The sequence below is a fragment of the Stegodyphus dumicola genome, chromosome 7 (genome assembly GCF_044657685.1).
Source record: "Stegodyphus dumicola isolate Sdum_Otavi_A_Nest chromosome 7, ASM4465768v1".
NCBI classification, from domain to species: domain Eukaryota; kingdom Metazoa; phylum Arthropoda; class Arachnida; order Araneae; family Eresidae; genus Stegodyphus; species Stegodyphus dumicola.
In genome coordinates, this window is record NC_140774.1 from 20807367 (window position 1) to 20825416 (window position 18050).

Consider the following 18050-nt stretch of genomic DNA (forward strand, 5'->3'; position numbering starts at 1 on the left):
AATACACCACAACTGTCGAGAAATGGGGCTAAATTCGAAAGTGGAGAGTTTTTAGGAATCGATTTACCATTTTTAAGGTTCTGCAATTCTAAGTTGAACTCTATGTTTTGCTCATGTTTTATCCAGTCTATTTCAGCATTTTGAAGTTCTTCTGCTGTGAGGGGACCTGCAATCGTTTGTCGTTTTTGAAGTTTATTAACAAACCGTTTAACTAGTGCAGTTACTCTTAGTACTTTTAACAAACAACTATATTTCCTTAAATCTAAAATAAATTTCGAATTTTCTACCAAACAGTTATTTTGCACTGTACCTTCAAATTCTTTTTTTAGCTCTAAGTCTACGTCTGTAGATTTTAAGTTCTCTCTTTCAGTAGGCCAGTATTCAGGTGATTGGCTTAGCCACGGTGGACCGTTCCACCAAAGATGGTTTGTAGCTAAATTTGCTGCAGAAATTCCTCTGGACAAGATATCTGCAGGGTTATCCTTACCAGGACAATGAGCCCAATTATTGGTATCTGATAAAGATTGAATTTCTTCTATTCTATTTTTTACGAAAGTTTTGTATTTACTAGCTTGTCCCTTAATCCAACATAATGTAATCATCGAGTCGGTCCAAAAATAACTAGAAGTATTAAATTTAAGACATTTACTTACTTGATGGACTAATCTTGCGGACAATAAAGCTCCCATTAATTCCAGTCTTGGTAATGTAAGACCTTTCAGAGGAGCTACACGACTTTTAGAACAAATAAAACTGATACTTATCCTCCCATCTTCAGATATAGCTCTTAAATACAATACAGTTCCATAGGCTAAAAGAGATGAATCTGAAAAAGAATGAATTTCAAATGAAATAAATTTACAGTTCAAATTTGAAAAATAACATCGAGGAATCTGAAGATCTTCTAAGTGTTCGATTTCACTGCACCACAACTGCCACTTGTGATCCAGTGACGATGGAAGTTTATCATCCCAGTCTATGTCATGACTCCACAGTTCCTGTAGAATGCACTTCAGCTTTATGATGAAAGGCCCAAGAAATCCGATAGGATCATAAATACGACCCACTACTCGAAGAATAAACCTTTTCGAAGCAGTTCCGTTCTTGACAAACTTTAATAATTCTTTTACGTTAAAAGATATACTGTCCGCATCTGGATCCCAAACTAGACCCAACACCTTGGATGGTGAGTCAAGTCCTGTACTTGAGCTCTTTTCCTCATCGATTTCGAACTCAGCATCTTTCCACAGCTTACGCAGTTCCATGGAATTGGTTTTCCATTTTCGTAATATCATGCCACATCTTTTGAGAATTTCTACACTTTCAGTCGTAATTTTCAAAGCCACTTGCAAGTCTTCGCCTCCAATCAAATGGTCGACATAAAACCATTCTGACAGTAATTTGCAAGTATCAGGAAATTCTTCTTTACATTTATCAAAATGATATTTCAGAGTTGCAGCTAACAAATATGGACTTGGTTTTAGTCCAAATAAAACTCTACTAAAGTTCATTTCTTGATATGAATTAGAACCGATATCATCAGTCCAGAAGATACGCTTGCTTTATATCCGCTGTGAAGGCGATTGTATTTTGTCGAAACTTGTCATTGTATTTTGTCAAAACTCTATTTGAAATGATTTTGTCGAAAAAAATCATTTCAAATAGATTCGGATACAAGTTTAGTCCTTTAAATAAACAGTCATTAATTGAAAGATGTCCTCCTTCATGAGAAGAACCATCAAAAACGATTCGAAGTCGACTAGTAGATTTGTCCTCGCGAATGACAGCGTGGTGGGGTAAGTAGAATGACTGCTCAGAATATGACACTTCAGTATCTGACGACGAATTCTCAATGATACTTTCCCTACGATAATCATCAATTACCTTTTTATAATCCTCATAAAAAGCTGTATCATTTCTAAATCTCCTAACCAGACTATCGAAACGTTTCCGAGCCACTTCTCTATTATTTGCTAATTTCTCCTGCATACCTGGTTTCCACGGCAACTTTACACAATATCTTCCATCTACGAACCCAACAGAATTATTAAATTCATCAAGTATCTCCTGTTCCACTAAAGTCAAACACTCCGCTTCCTTGTTTTCAATACCTAAACTTTCCAGTTCCCAGAAACGCCTGAGTTCAGCTGATACAGTGCTTTGATCACCTAAAACTAAGTTCACAGCAGCCGTTTTACTCATATCACCACAATTTCCCTGCAAGGACCATCCAAGTTCTGTGTTTACAGCTACCAAAGACGTATTTAACCTTTCAAAACCTTTTGTCAACTTCCAATAAAAATCTATACCTATTAACAAGGAAATTTCATTATCATCTGACGCTTGATTATATCCCCACGTTAAAGTTAATCCCTTGGCTTCCATTTCAGCTCTTGTACGCTCATTCGGCAAATTAATCGCCGCCCTTGAAATTTCATCTGTTTCCAAAGCCTGTATTACGACTTCATTTCTATCTAAAATATTTCGTAATCTCACTTCAACTCTGCGACATGTTTGCAACCTAGGATCCTTTGCTCCAAATGAATAAATCTTTAATGTTTCTGACCCTAGACATTTTAATCCCAACTTCATAGATACATTTCTTTTAATAAAACTCTTCTCACTACCGTTATCAAACATTGCAATAACTGTACCTGACGATTTACGATCAACAATTTCTGTCCTAACACACTGCAATAAAATCCCATTCCTATCATTTACAACTGAATTAGAAATAGTAGGCTGAATTTCCAATTCCTTTGGTTTTTCTTCTTCCGGTTTTGAAGTAGATTTACACTTGCTAGAGTTTTCAAATTTAAAACAAATAGCTTTGGCGTGTCTACCAAGGCAGAATGAACACTGTTTAGTATTACATTTTTTCACATAACAGTTTGTGTTACAACATAACAGACATCTCCTTTCCTTAATTAATTTATCCCTTTTTTGCTGTACATTCATGTTCTCACATTCAGTCTTACAGTGACCTTGACCACAGAATAAACAAACTTCGGAAGTTTTCGCCATAAATTCTGTTACTGACGCGTGTTGATTATTGCGACTCGGATGAAAGTTTCGTTTCTGATTTCGAAAATTGTTTTGTTTGTGTTGGTTAGAATGAAAATTATTATATGAAGATATATTATTAGAATTAATACGGAATGCCTTTTCTCTTGCACTAATAGCATTGTGTAAAAACTTCATCAATTCCTGTAAATCATGACAATTATTTATATTTTGCTTTGAAAATTCAAGAGTCAATTCTCCTGGCAGATTTTTTAGTATTATGTTAGTTAGTATTGTTGTGTATGTTTCCGACTTGACATTTAATTCCTCTAAACATCTAATTTGAGTTTGGGCTTCAAAATAAAGGTTACGAAGGGCCTGAATGTTAGAAGCATTTTTTACAGGTGCCAGATTTAATAAATTTGACAAGTGAGCATTTATTAAAATGTCTCTTTGGCCAAATGTTTCCGAAATTAATTTAACAGCCTGTTTATAATTCTCTGGAGTAATTGAGAATCCTTTGATGCTAGCTAGGGCTTTACCACCTAATAACGACTTTAAATAGCAAAATTTGTCAACCTCAGTTAAATTAAAATTATTATGCACAGAATTCTCAAACTGATTCCAAAAATCTAAATATTCTGAAGGCTCACCATAGAATCGAGGAAGCGAAAGTTTAGGAAATTTAGTTCTGTTTCCTGAAGTTTTATTTTCTACGTGAACATTTTCTGGATTTACTGTTTGTTCACCTGACTGATATGGAACTTTTCCAATTGATTTAATTTTGTTTTGCAACTTTACTTTAACTGGTATTATTTTTTCGTTATATTCATCTACTGTGTTAATTTCATCCTTAATTTCTTGTTCTTCTTTCAACAATTCATCAATGTCACTATTTAGTATGTTAATAATTTCAATTTTACTATTCAACTGTTCTAAATATGAATCACATACATCTATGTCAATATCTGATTCATTCAAATATATGTTTATTTTTTCTACTAACTTTAATGTTTGTTCACGATGTGTGTCACGCTTAGTTCGAAGCTTTAACAATTTAGCCATTTTCACAGTTTCTAGCAACAAATTTTACCCCTCAAATACTTTAACAATAAATTCTAATTCTAGAATTCTAAAAAAAACAAACTGTAATTTTCAACAACAAATCACACTTCAAGCATTAACAACAAATTCTAATTCTAAGAAAGCACAACATTTTCTTATTTTCAAATACCAATGCAAATATTCAGTAAATGCGAAACCTAAAGTTGTAAATTTTTACCAAACAAAATCAACAACATCAAACAACCCTACTACTTCAACAATTACAAAATATTCTATTCAACCAAATTTTCAACAAAACTATTTACTCACCCCACCATTACGATAATTCCCGGCGACAGCACCACATGTTACGAAGCGAATAACGATACTAATGCGTAGTTCGAAAGGCTAGTAATAACTTGACTATTCTTGTTCGAACGCTAATTTTGTTTCGACGAATATGCATCAGTGGTAAATTTGATCTTGATTTGGATACAAAATATTCATGACGATATCTTTCATTTATATTTAATGAAAACACCAAAATATATCACAGCAATACACATACATCGCAATGGCGAACCACAGTTACATAATGTAAAAAAAAACAGAATTCTTTTGGCGCAACAGCGCCCTCTATACTATGAAAAGTTCTAACAACGTACGTACTTATCTCACATAACTCAAAAACAAGTAGCCTCAGAACGTTGAAATTTTGTATATAAGACTGCTATAACATGTAGATGTGCACCTCGTATTTTGGTTGCAATCGGCCACACCAAATGTATATAAATATATTTATATATATATCCACTCTCTTACCCGGCTCAGTGATCTCAGTTTCTTTACTCTTACATGTTTGTAAATTGTACATTTTTTTGCTTTAAAAATGATTGAATTATGTTGTTTTTATCTTCTGGGTAAGTTTTTTTATGCCTTTAGTAAATCTGTATGCAATATATTTAGAATTATCAACAATTTTAAAGTTGTTTAAGTGCCGCTAAGCCTAATAATTTTTTGATGGCGGCCATTGATTGTTTACATTTAAAACAGCAGACTAGTGGATTTGTTGCCAATCTAGAGAAACTTAGCTTCACAACAACAAAGATAACGCATTCAATTATTGTTGCCAATTAAATCATGCTTAATCCTTTCTGGAATTTTTTTCCAGGAAATAAGTGTTTAAGATTTACTTCGTAATTTTTAATGCAGATGTTTTGAGTTTTTATGTATTTTTGCCTTGTTGCGAAGTGAGAACTGAATTAATTGAATGAGAAATACTCAATCGTCTATGAAAAACTGTTTCTTTTCTGTTTTGTTTGCTTAATTTCTTTCATACATCGTTTTAGCTTTATTATAGTATTATTTGAATAGAACATGTGGCAATGATAATTCTTCAAATGATATAAATTTTGTGCATTCAGAGTGCCCTTATAGTAAACAAATATAGTGAATTTTTAGAGTGCATTTATTCTATTGTGGTTTATGCGCTGTCGACGAAGTAGATTTAATTCAATCCACTCAATTTAAATGAAAGTCAAGAAAAAAATGTGTATGATTTAATATTCCGTACAAAGGAAGTCATGTGGTGTACACATCAGATTTTTTTTAAGTGAGTTTCAGTCTGAAGCAAGATGTGGTATGAATAATTGATATAATAATGAATCCATTGAAAAGAGAAAAATAATATTTCATATAGTTTAAAGGAAAAATGTATTAAATAATTCTATAGATAGAATTTGTCTTCAGTTTTATATCGCAAATAATAAAAGTATGGGGTGCTTATGTAGTGAAATCTCTGAATTTAATTTCATTGTCTGATGTATAAGGCATTATCTTTTAAAATTTTTTATTAATTTTATTGCATTATCAAATATATAAGCTGATATCTTTTTTAATTTATGATGGGCAACCCACACTTTTTATTGTTCTCACTATAAAGTTATAGTTGGATTCTGTAAATATGCTGTCATAAATTATTATGGATTCTGCAAATATACCATCATAAAATATTTTTCTCCTTTTAGTGCATTAATTGTATCCATTTTAAACAAAAACTTATGCTATAAAACTCATGTTTTTAAATTGCATTTTATTTAGACTTTGCAACAGTAATTTGTATATAAATTGATAATCCAAAACCCATGTAAATCATTAAATATAAAACAAAAAAGATAAACACAATAGTAAGTGAATGAAATAGGTGATACCCTAACATAATTTTACTGTAGCTCAACAAAGGAGTATGACTGGGATAAGGAAAAAATGAAGATATCGTTCGCATATGAAGTTCAGTACGAAGAAATCAATTATCAGATGTCTGATCCTCTTGCTCACCACAAATCGTGTACTGAAAATATGTTTCTTATCACTGGATGGTTCTTTTTTTCAATTATCCCCTTACCAAGCCATCTCATCTCCTATGGCGAGTATGTCAAGGTTATATTTATCAAATTGCTCTATAAATAATGGTAGTCCTTTATTTCAATACAAAGTGTGAACATTCCATGTACCAACTCACACAGTCTTTAAATCATTTCCAGGTCATTTCCTGTAATACAGCCCAAAATTTTCTTTAGGATTTGCAGTGAGTTTTTTTTACTGGGAATGGTCATCAGCCTCTTGCCCAACCCCTAATCTGAAATAGTAAACCCTGGAGACAGGAGGATTTGGTTATACCCTCAGACACTGGATAGCTCAGGCACCTCGGGAACTCCACCTCCCATACCCCTTACAAGTGAGCAGCACCTGAGAGGAGTCCTAAGTGTACAAGTGCTCAAAAGTCTGCCTACAGCTCATTCTGGCCTAACGCTCCTCCAGGCAGAAAAATCATAGGTCTGAAAGCTACTTGCTGCCAGGCTTTCTTCATCATAAAGGCTTCAGGCCTTTATGATGGGTGTATCATATATGCATCAGGACTTGATCCTCTTATGCGATTTCATGCCGCTTAGCGCAATTAATCTTGAAGACAGTGTGCTGTTGCAGTAGTATGATCTTGCAAGATGGGGTATTTTGTGTTGCTAAGACTGACTTAAAAAAATTCATTAAAAATAATCTTTATATCAATTGTTTTTATTTTTTCTGTAATGGTCTAACAGTAATATAATTGTAAATACAGAATATTAAGAGATCCTGGGAAAATTTTATTAAAATATGCAAAATAAAATATTTGACTTATCTTGATGAAATGTTCTTAAAAACTTGCTTAGATCTGTATCTAAACATACGTAAAAATAATAAAATATATAATTAAATATTATAGCATAAGTGATTCAGAAAGGGGACTGTGTGATAATCTAGTCGCTATCATTTCATTATTTATGAAACACATTTTCAGGTTGAACTTTTTAATTACTCCCAACAGATTAATTAATCCTAGGAATCCCCTCATTTCAGGCACATCTACAGGAGTATGTTGATTTTGGATGAAAATGAATTTTCATTCATCTTTTGTTCATAGAAATTATTAGTTTCTTCAACTATTATATTCATTAGATTATAAAAAAATGGTAAAAAAATTCATTCATATAACTTTGAATTAAGGTTACTTCTATTATTCCCGTAAATTCATAAGTCTTCAATCGCTTAACAGATGGAGTAGCCACTGTTCTGCTGGATTGTGAGGTGAAAGCAAAACAGACTTCCATTTAAGTCTCTGACAAAATTTTGGTATAAAAATCGCTATTCTCACTTAAATCTAGAGTCTTCAGCGTCAAAACAGTTTCTCGTGGACTCAAATGGACACTCATGGGCTTTATACTTCAAAAATACTTTTCTTCCATTAAAAATGTCTTTCTCTTAAACATCACATTATTAGTTTTGCCCTCTTAACCAGTGCAAAAAACATAGTCTGCAATCTAAAGAAGATAAAATACAAACTAGAGACCGCACCCAATCTTCCCATAAGAAAAAAAACAAATTTGAAGCATCAGAAACTGTTCAATGCTTTGATTCTTAAAGACAGAATTTCTAATTCCTGGGGAACTTGTAGTACATCTTGTCAGTGTGGATCAAGATATACTGGGAAAACTGAAAGAGCATTAAAATTTCAATCAGGATACACAAATCTTCTTTTACATTAGGATATACTATCTAGTCTTTAATTTCTTACGTTTTTCTACTATCTTTTCTACTATCTTACACTCGTATTCGCTTTGCTCCATTCATAGCTTTTGATATAAATACAGTTTGTTGCTTCTCTCTTCTTTGTAGAATATTTTTATCCTATAGAAGAGGTCTGATACCTGTGCCTGATTGCTCTTGAACTTGGAAGAGATTTATTCAAAATCTATGCCAAAATAGGGTTGCTGTTTTGCCTAATTTTATGTTTCACATTGGCATGTTTTTTCTCCTATTTAAAAAGAGCCTTTGCTATATATCTTTCAAAATATATTAAACTTTTGTGGTGTTTAATTGATGTCATTTCAATGTCACTATTTGCATAATGTCGTTGTTTTTATAATGCCAAGTTGCTGTTAGCTTGGTTTTTGATAGTTTTTATCAGTTGTATTTCTTTTTCAGGGAAATATTCAATCACTCCAGGAACGTGTACACCAGCACTTGTATATGCAACTTTTGGTGACCGAGTTCACCTTTATTATGATGTATGTCTGCCGTCCTTTAAAATTAACAATTTTTTAACAGCTATGGAACAACATCCAGAGTCATCTGATTTGCTTTCACGTTTTCCAGTTGATGGTATGTATTTTTTTTTTTTTTTTTTTTCATCAGTAATAATGAATAACAAAATCAGTGTATTCTCATAGCATATTTAGATCGTTAATGAGTAGGTTGAACAATAGGTCAATTTCCCATTTTGTACATACAAGGTGTATATATATATTGGCCCCAAGAATTACGAGGAATATATGCCAGCTGAATGGAAGAGGGTCTTGATTATTCCAATCATAAAACCAGGTAGGAAGAGAATGTACACCAGAAGATTTCAGACCTGTAGCTCTAACTTCTACAATCTGCAAAATTATGGAGAAAATGACTTTAATGCAAGTCCAGTATTACCTAGATCAGAAATGGGCAAACTTTTTTGATCGCGGGCCAAAAATCGAAAAAATAAAGTTTGGCGGGCCAAGATGAATTTTTCTAAAATTTTAAAAACAATATACAAGTATTACAATTTAATATATTAATGAGATGAATGAAACTGCGATTTCATTTTTAAAAGTTCCTTATATTGAGGTTCGAAATGAGATGTACTGATTCTAAGGAACGAGGCTAAATGTTCATCTGTCAGTCTACTTCTGAAATAATTCTTTCCAAGGTTCATAGTTGAAAAGACTTGTTCACATATATAAGATGAAGCAAACATAGCACTGATTTTCTGGGCATGAGATATTAAATTTGGGAAACTTACTTTCGTTAATGATTTGTAAAACTCTAACTTTGGCATATTTAGAAACAATTGCTTGAGATGATTGTTAGATTGCAACTCTTAATTCAAGCTGCAAATCTGACCTCACTGCTTCACAATTTACGTTGAATGGCATGGTAAAAATATCCAATTCTGCTTGAATGGCACTGAAATCTTGAAATCTGCGTTCGAACTCAAAATGCAGTTTTTTCAAGCTATCTTCATAATTCTTAAGGTTCTCTTCATTTACTGAGGGTATTGAATTTAACCTCGGAAATGAGATAAGTCGTTCTTACCTAGCTGCCCAGCAAACATATTATGTTTTAGTTTAAAAGCTTTGAGATGTGACCAAATATCGTTGATAAATTGATTTTTCCCTTGCATCTTGACATTCAAGTTGTTCATATGACAAAGAAGATCTGTGAAAAATGCAAAGTCTGAAAGCCATTTTGTATCTTCTAACATTTCGCACTCCGCAGAACACTGTTTCTCATGGAAGAACGACACAATGTCATCTTTCAGCTGCCAAACCCGCTCGAAAACACATCCTGCACTAAGCCACCTTACTTTCATGTAATACAGTACATCAGAGTATTCAGATTGCACTGACTGAAGAAAATCTCGAAACTGCTTGTGAGTAAGCCCACAAGATCGAATACTATTTACAAGCTTCACGACTGTATCAAGCATGGGTTTCATATTCAATGCAGATTTACACAGAGCATCTTGATGTATAACACAATGTAGAAAAACAACATTGTTCCCGGGATAGTTTTGATTAAAGAGTCCAAGAAATCCAGATTTTTTTCCTATCATATTTGGTGCTTCATCGGTCGTAATATTACATATATTTGTTATAGGCACTTTCAAAGTTAAAAGCCCTTCCTGAAATTCACGAAAAATATCATATCCCGTTGTAGTTCCCTTTAAAGAACGCATGCACGCCAGTTCCTCAATAATTTCAAAGTCCTCATCAACACCTCTTATAAATAATACTAATTGAGCAGTATCATTTATATCAGTGCTTTCATCCATAGGTATGGAACAAGATTTAAACCGGCCAATCTTTGACTCTAATTGTGATGCCAAATTTTTATCGATGGCTTCCATTCTAGAAGTCACCGTTTTTTGAGATAAGCTTACAGTCTCAAAATTATTTTTCTTGTCTGGACATAAAACATCACAAACTTGGAGCATGCATTGTTTAACGAACTCCCCATCACTGAGAGCTTTATTATTTTTAGCGATATTGTATGCTACAATGTAACTTGCATGTGTAGCTGCTTCTTGAATACTGTTTACCTTCTTGAAAAAATTTTGCCGGCCTGATAATTTTTTACAAAGACTTTCTGCATTTTGTTTTTTTTTCATATTCGGACATTGCTTCGTAATTGGAATTCTTATGCTTAGATGTGAAATTATGGGAAATGTTATATTCTTTGAAGACTGCTACAGCTTCATTGCAGATAAGACACACTGGTTTATCTTTTACAACTGAAAAAAAAAATTCAATGTCCATTCATCATTAAAAGCGCGGCACTCTGAATCAACTTTACGTTTTTTAGTAGCCATTTTGGGGTTGAAATATTTTATGAGTAATCCAAACAAGCACTAGCTACGCTATACTTTTAATAATTTCACCACTATTCACAATGACGCTATATGTCCACAATCTTTCAACACGCAATCAATAATATTAGAACTTGCGCCAAAAGAAAAAGCAGCTAGATGGAGCTTAAAATGTGCAGTCTGCCATATTTGAGGTCTGATTCACCCATATTGAATTCTCATATGTCTGCTCCACAAGAAAAAGATAACGCTTGTTGGCGCCAATCTACAGCTATAACTAACAAATAACTTCCGCTTTTAACACTTTACCGATTGAAAACTGCCTGTGTTTGCTATTTCCTTCGATTTATGTTTTGTAGAACAAAAATAGAGAATGTAAACAGATTACCAGCTATCTGAAAAAAAGGAAGAAAAAATATTATATTTAAACAAAGTAGAAAAGGAGATGGATATATAATACAGTCAAAAGTTGTTAATCCGGACTCGTCGGGACTTCGGCGATTCCGGATTATCGATTTTTCCTAGTTATGGCTAGTTATAACTCTCTAGTTATGGCCAATACGTTAAAACTTCAGCATAGCTAAATAAATGGAAAAACCATCAAAGACTAAAGAAAAACATCTCTTTTTGCCTAGTTGGATTCCAAGAGCTTACTATTTTGGAATGTTAAGCCTCGTTCACTACAGTGCTGATTAAACCCATAGGAGGGACTCTCCAGGGTTCACTTTCACTGTAACGTTTTCACACCTATAAATAAGAAAGATTATATTACTGACCACCTTAGGCAGTTGGCACCAAGGCATTGGCTTACAGAGTACCTTTACCTCCATATCATCCTTAAGAAGGAATGAATTAAATCAGAGTAAGTAATGGCTAAATAAAATGAGCAAGAACCATTACGGGTTTAAAGAGATCAATAAGATGTCCACACGATGGTACGAAAACTTCTTTCAAAAGCTCTTTTACCTGAGCGAAACCCCCGCTGAGGCAATTGAGTAGTGAACAAGGTGTTGAGCGTAAGCAGTTATCGGCATGCAACTAGCGTGGAAGGTAACTGAACAGGTTGAAAGAAAGAGGAGCGGGAGCATTGTCCAGGCCCCAGAAAAGGTAGTTATGGCAATGTCAGAAGTCAGCAAAGATTGTTAATGCTTTGGTGAAAGGTCGGGGGGGGGGGAGAAGAGGTTAAAGACCTAAGAACTAGTTGCAGGGAAGAGGGAAGTTACGTGAAGGGAGCGGAATCAGCTGATTTTGCGGTAGAATAGATAAGCAAATTTTTTCAAGGCCTTTTGTCTAAAGAAAGAGATTCTTTTTAAAGCGGAATAAATTTAAGTGTGTCTCTTAAGCTCGAGAAAATGGATAAATTATGTGTTTGTTGAAAATATTAAAATTAGCATAGATTAAATTAAAATATTAATTAATTAAAAATTACGGATTTAAATGCCGATTGAATGGGGCTAGGTTAGGTCCAGCGGGTGTATGAGAAATAGTTAAGGTTGCTGGGTTAGGCCCATGAACTGCTGGTAGTTTAGTTAAGAAAGAATTCCTAGTCAAGTAAACACCTTCGCTTAAGCTTCCTAGAAAAGATGTTAAATGTTCTATCAAGAATGTTCCTAGGTCACTTAGCAGAGCTTGGTTCTATGCAGGAAGTGAGTGCAAGACTGGGTTTTCAATCTGAGAAAGATGATTAAAAAACTTGGTCGAATTTCATCGGAAAAAGGCTTCCAGGGGAGGAATTTGGAGATCATTATGCAACACTTCATCACAAACATAATGATGAGCGTATATGAAGCGTAATGCTCTGGAATACTTGGGTTTTCTTTAGATGGCTGTTAGCTACTGTCGACTGGATGACGGCGGTGTAGGTTAAAGTTGGGAGAATGATACTCTTGTACAAGAGGATCTTGTTCTTTACAGAGGGGTTGCTGGTGTGGCGGATGAGGCCTTATGAGGAGATTTCTTGTGTTTCTTGCTTTGGCTATTGCATAGTTGATATGGGTATTCCAGAGCAGCTTTGCATCCAGCTCCCAGATATTTGTAGGATCAACCCAGCGTCTATTCTCATCAAAGAGCCTGAGTGGTTGGAGTTAATTATGGACATTCCTCTTTCTGGGCAAGAAAACTGTGGCAGCACTTTTGGCGACATTAATTTTGATTTTCCAGGTAATGAGCCAGGACTCCAAGTCTGGCAAATACTGTTGGAGGTGATTGAGAGTGAGATATAGTGATGGATGCTGTGAAATGATGGTCACGTCGTCTGCGTAAAGTGCTAGATCAACATTAGGTGTTTGTGGTATGTTATTTACATACAAGTTGAAATGCTGTGGACTAATTAATCAACCCTGGGGGAGACCGGCAAGGATAGGGTGGGAGGAAGAGAGTAGTTTACTTTAACAGAAGAGGAACGATTAGTGAGGTACAAGTGCATTATGTACACAAAATTGACCGAAATTCCAAGTCGCATGAGCTTGAAGATAAATCTGATATGCAAACACCAGCCAAAAGCCTTTGCTACATCTAAATAAACAATAGCTGTAGGCTTTCCACTGCGAGAACCTGAGTGAATGATTTCAACTGTCTTCAGTAGCTGGGTCTGAGTTGAGTGTTAGCACGAAAACCGAATTGTTGAGAAATAATAATATTTCGGCTTCAGCAGAAATCATTCAGGTGTTTAAGCAGTATAGCTTCGTAGATTTTACTAAGTAAAGGCAGGAGGCTGATCGGTCTATAATTTTGTGGGACTGTGGGGTCCAATGCAAGTTTTAGAATAGGAATGACATAGACTGCCTTTTTCAGTTATGTAATGTTGTTTAGTTTCAGAAAAATACTGCAAATTGACAATTATTGAAATAAATTTTTTATATGCCATTTTTTCATGCTTGGTGATATTTAGTCATATTTTTGCTGTTTTTGTGATTGCTATCCAATTTTTTTTTTTTTTTTTTTTTTAAGGGAAAGAAAAAAAATTTTAAGCCTTCTTTAATTATCTCATTTTTAAGAGAAAGAGAGACACATTCAAATAAAACATAAAATAAGCAATAACAACCTTTTGTTTGTCATATATTTTAACCAAAACTTTATTGGTTTCAAGGGCAATAGGTGCAGGTCCCTCATCACCAGGAGAAAATAAACTTTGTAAAGAAGGAAGCTGTGTTCATATCAAAAGCCAAACAGTAAAATGAATGGGGAGGTAGTGCCATCTATCCATGGAAATAGTAATAAAGTGTGAAAAATTAAGTTAATAGTATTAAAAAGCACTAAAAAGAACTAGATTAGAATTACGCTCATTAACAAAACGAGATAAATCTTTGTGAATGTGAAAAGCTTCAAAGAAATCCAATTCACTGACTGAAGAAAATTTGTGGACAATTTTTTTGCAGAACCAGTGTTAAAAGTAGCAATGATTAGCTATCAAAGATCTGTTTATTTCTTCATTTCAGACATCAGATTTGTGTTCCTTGATGTGAAATTTAAATGTTCTTTTAGTTTGGTTGAAATATCTCAACTCATATAGAAGATATTTTGCTGTTAGAAATAACATTAATAACCTTGTTTTTCTTCCATTTTGTATTTCTATCAGTTGCAAAATTTAACAGTTTCTCCAGAAGTTCAAGTCATTTTCTCACATATCAATAAGAATTCATTATTCGATTCTTAAAGTTTCCATTTTTGACTTTAAATCTTGGGGAATTTATTGCGTATGTTTCCAGTGTGACTTGAGACATATTGGCCAAGCTAAAAGAGCATTAAAGGTTTGCATCAAGGAACATGAATTTTATGTCTGAGAAATAAAGAAATTTTCAATAGCTAATCACTGTCGGAAGTTTTATCACAGTTCTAACTGCAGAAATTGTCCAAAAATTTTCTTCAATCGGTAAATTGGGTTTCCTTGAAGCTTCTCACATTCACAAAGACTTATCTTGTTTAGTTAGTGACTGTAATTCCAACCCAGTTCTTCCTAGTGCTTTTAAAATACTATTAACTTAATTTTTTCCACTTGATTACTATTTCCATGGATGGATGGTGCTACCTTCCCATTCATTTTACTGTTTGGCTTCTGATATGAACACAGCTTCCTTCTTTGTAAAATTTATTTTCTTCTGATGATGAGGGACCTGCATTTGTTGTCCTTTAAACCAATAGTGTCTTGGTTAAAATATGCACCAAACAGAAGGTTGTTGCTTTGCTTAGTGTTATAGTATCTGATTTTTGGTTTTGAACAAAACCTAATAAAGATAAAAATGAAAATAAAAATTAAAGAATTATATAAAATTTATTTCCAAGATGCAACCTATGTGTTACATATTTTGAATATGAAAATTAAGATTTTTCTCACCTTTAAAGCATTATTTCAAGTTATTCATTATAATTTTTTTTTTTTTTTTTAGTTAAAGATAGCAAACAGCTTAGGAATTTGTACACCAAGTGTTTGTATAACTTTCCATCTCATTTGCTAAAGTCTGAAAGTGAAGAAAAGCCTTGAATGCTATGTGATGCACATAGGTTGGATGTTTTTCTGATTATTTATGTAAAATTTCATTTGTTTGTAAATGCAATATTTGCATAGATATTTTTTTAAATGCTAGTTTGGTTAAAATATTGTTCCTTATGAAATGTTTAACTTGTTGAGTTGTAAATAAAATTAGTTTTCACCGAAGAAGTTTCTTTTGTTTCAAACTTTTGCCATCTGATCATGCAATAATATTAGCCAATAATAATCACTATGTAAATACAATATCAATATTCATACTGTACAGTTTTTAGCGCAAAAGGGAAGCCTCGAAACACGGTTTTGTGATACTTAACTTTTTATTAGTCTGTTTCATTCAGCAAAATGTGTGTTAAATATGTATTTTAAATTGATTCTTTTTGTTCATCCATTTCATATTTCTATCAGTTGCAAAATTGCACAGTTTTTCTAGAAGTATAAATCATTTTCTCACACATCAATAAAAATTCATTATTCTCAAACTGTGCTATTTAAAAGCAACGGATGAAGTTCTTAAGTTTTCTTTCTTTCTTTTTTAAACATTTCAATTCGATTGATTTGCATTTATTTCATAATACATTCAATATTTTTACTGAATGATGTTCTCTACATTTTCACTTTTCAATTAGACAGAAGGTATGTAATGTTCAAATATTAAGATAAATGTCTGTTCGTCTCATATCCTCTAATGTGTTTTGCTATTTTGCCTGATAATCTGAGTTGTTAACTAACTTAAACTTTATAAGAGGCTTTTTGGATGACTGTTAAAATCTGAAGTTTTCCACATTTTTTTAAAATTAAATTTTTTAGGCTTTATCTTTTTTAAATTCTCATGTGCAAGTGTTCATCTATAATATCTGAAATATTTAACAATTTGCTTTGGCCCACCAATAGCTGAGTGTAAAGTCACTGAACACTGCTAGTTCGGTCTGAAGTTGGAATCCCACAAATGGGCTGACTGCATAGGTGTAACGTGTATGTGAGACAGTTTCCTTTATAAAGTCATCCACGAAGACATACCTTCTCTTAAGAAGATAGCCCTCAAGGCTTTACCATAACCATATAAACCTAACTAAACAAAAACCTTTAAACTAAATACCTTTTGCAATTATTAAAGCCAACTTCTGACTTTAGTCATATTGAAATATAGAATGAGTTGTAAAAAATAATAATGAAACATGATATTTCTTCAAAAGCTGTTCTTACAGAGGATTGGAACAATTTTACATGAAAAAATTAGTTGAATCCATGCTAAAGAGCATGAAAATAAAATTTTAGCTAAAGGATATCCAATGAAACATTAAAAGTCCTGTTATTTTCTTACTTTTATTAATATAAACTCTTTGTTTCATGTGTTAAAATAATTATGTCAGTTTATAAGACTTTCAGAACTTATCAAGTATATTATCTTTGACTGAAAATGTTTTTAAAATTCTTGCCAAAACAATGAAGTTTTAAAATAAACTATCAGTAGTATATGTGAAAAAATAATAAAGTCATTTTTCTGATATATATTAACTGATATTTTCAAATAAATGCAAAACAAATGTGAACCACTGCGTGTTACTTTGATAAGAATCTCTTTAACCTACCTTTTCTTTCTGTTTTTCTAGAAGTACTATAATGGTAGTCTTACTTTTAAAATTACAATACCAACACCATTGTTTTATTTTTATATGCATATTTTGCTGAGCATGATTAAGAAACAGTTTTCAGTTAAATAACTGTTTTGTATCTTTAAGCTACTTTTCTCTCAATTCTTTGGCAAAATCTTCAATAATAATTTTATTTTCAAAATTAGAATAAGAAACAGTTTTCAATTGAAAGATAGCTATTATATCCTTTTAACTGTCATTTCTATTTTTTGTAGTTTTTCAACAAATATTTCTATGATAATCTCATTCTTAAAATTAGAATTTTCACATCATCATTCTAATTTTTATATGCATATTTTATTGACCGTAATTAAAAGTAATTTTTTAGTTGAAAGATAAATTATTTTAGTTTTCTGTGACTTGAGTTTTACTTAGGTTTCATATCATTTCACTATATTATATTAGAAAAGAAATATGTGTGCTCTGGATGTAATCAGCTTATCAGTGTGTTAAGTGTTGCTATACTTTATATGTATGCTGTACTACGAAGGTTGATCCAAAAAAAAGTTTACAAGCAGAAGCATTTGAAATGTAATAATTGCGGAGCGAATATTTCCACCCAGGGTGGTTGACAGGTGGTGCTAGTTGTCCTACAGCGGTTCTACGAGTAAGTAGCGTCAGTACGCAGACACTTAAGAGTGACAGTAATGGCACGACGTCTAGAAAAGTGGTCTCGCATAGATGTGCGATCCGAAATTCACAGACAAATCGTTGAGGTATACAGGGGACAAAGCAATGAGTAGACAACAGGTAGTGAAATGGTGTCGTTCTTATCAAGTGGGCAGGGAGCATGTGGAAAACCGCAATATGGAAGCGAGCGGCCGTCCAAGTTCTTCAAGGACGCCGTGTTGAAGAAATCATCTAAAGGGATCGACGAGTAAGCGTGCACGAGATTGCCTCAGAGTTGGACCTGAGTTATGGTAAC

The 18050-nt window shown here is 33.1% G+C and overlaps 1 protein-coding gene across 1 annotated transcript in view; it reads left to right on the forward strand.

Moving 5' to 3' along the window:
- Positions 1 to 15641, forward strand: part of LOC118190614 (KICSTOR complex protein ITFG2-like) — an 84023-nt gene extending 68382 nt beyond the window's left edge. The window contains exons 12-13 of the mRNA XM_085819955.1: positions 8569 to 8745; positions 15370 to 15641. Coding sequence (XP_085676081.1) covers positions 8569 to 8745; positions 15370 to 15464 — 272 coding nt within the window. The 3' untranslated portion in view covers positions 15465 to 15641. The remainder of the gene's footprint in view (positions 1 to 8568; positions 8746 to 15369) is intronic.
- Positions 15642 to 18050: the final 2409 nt, after the last annotated feature.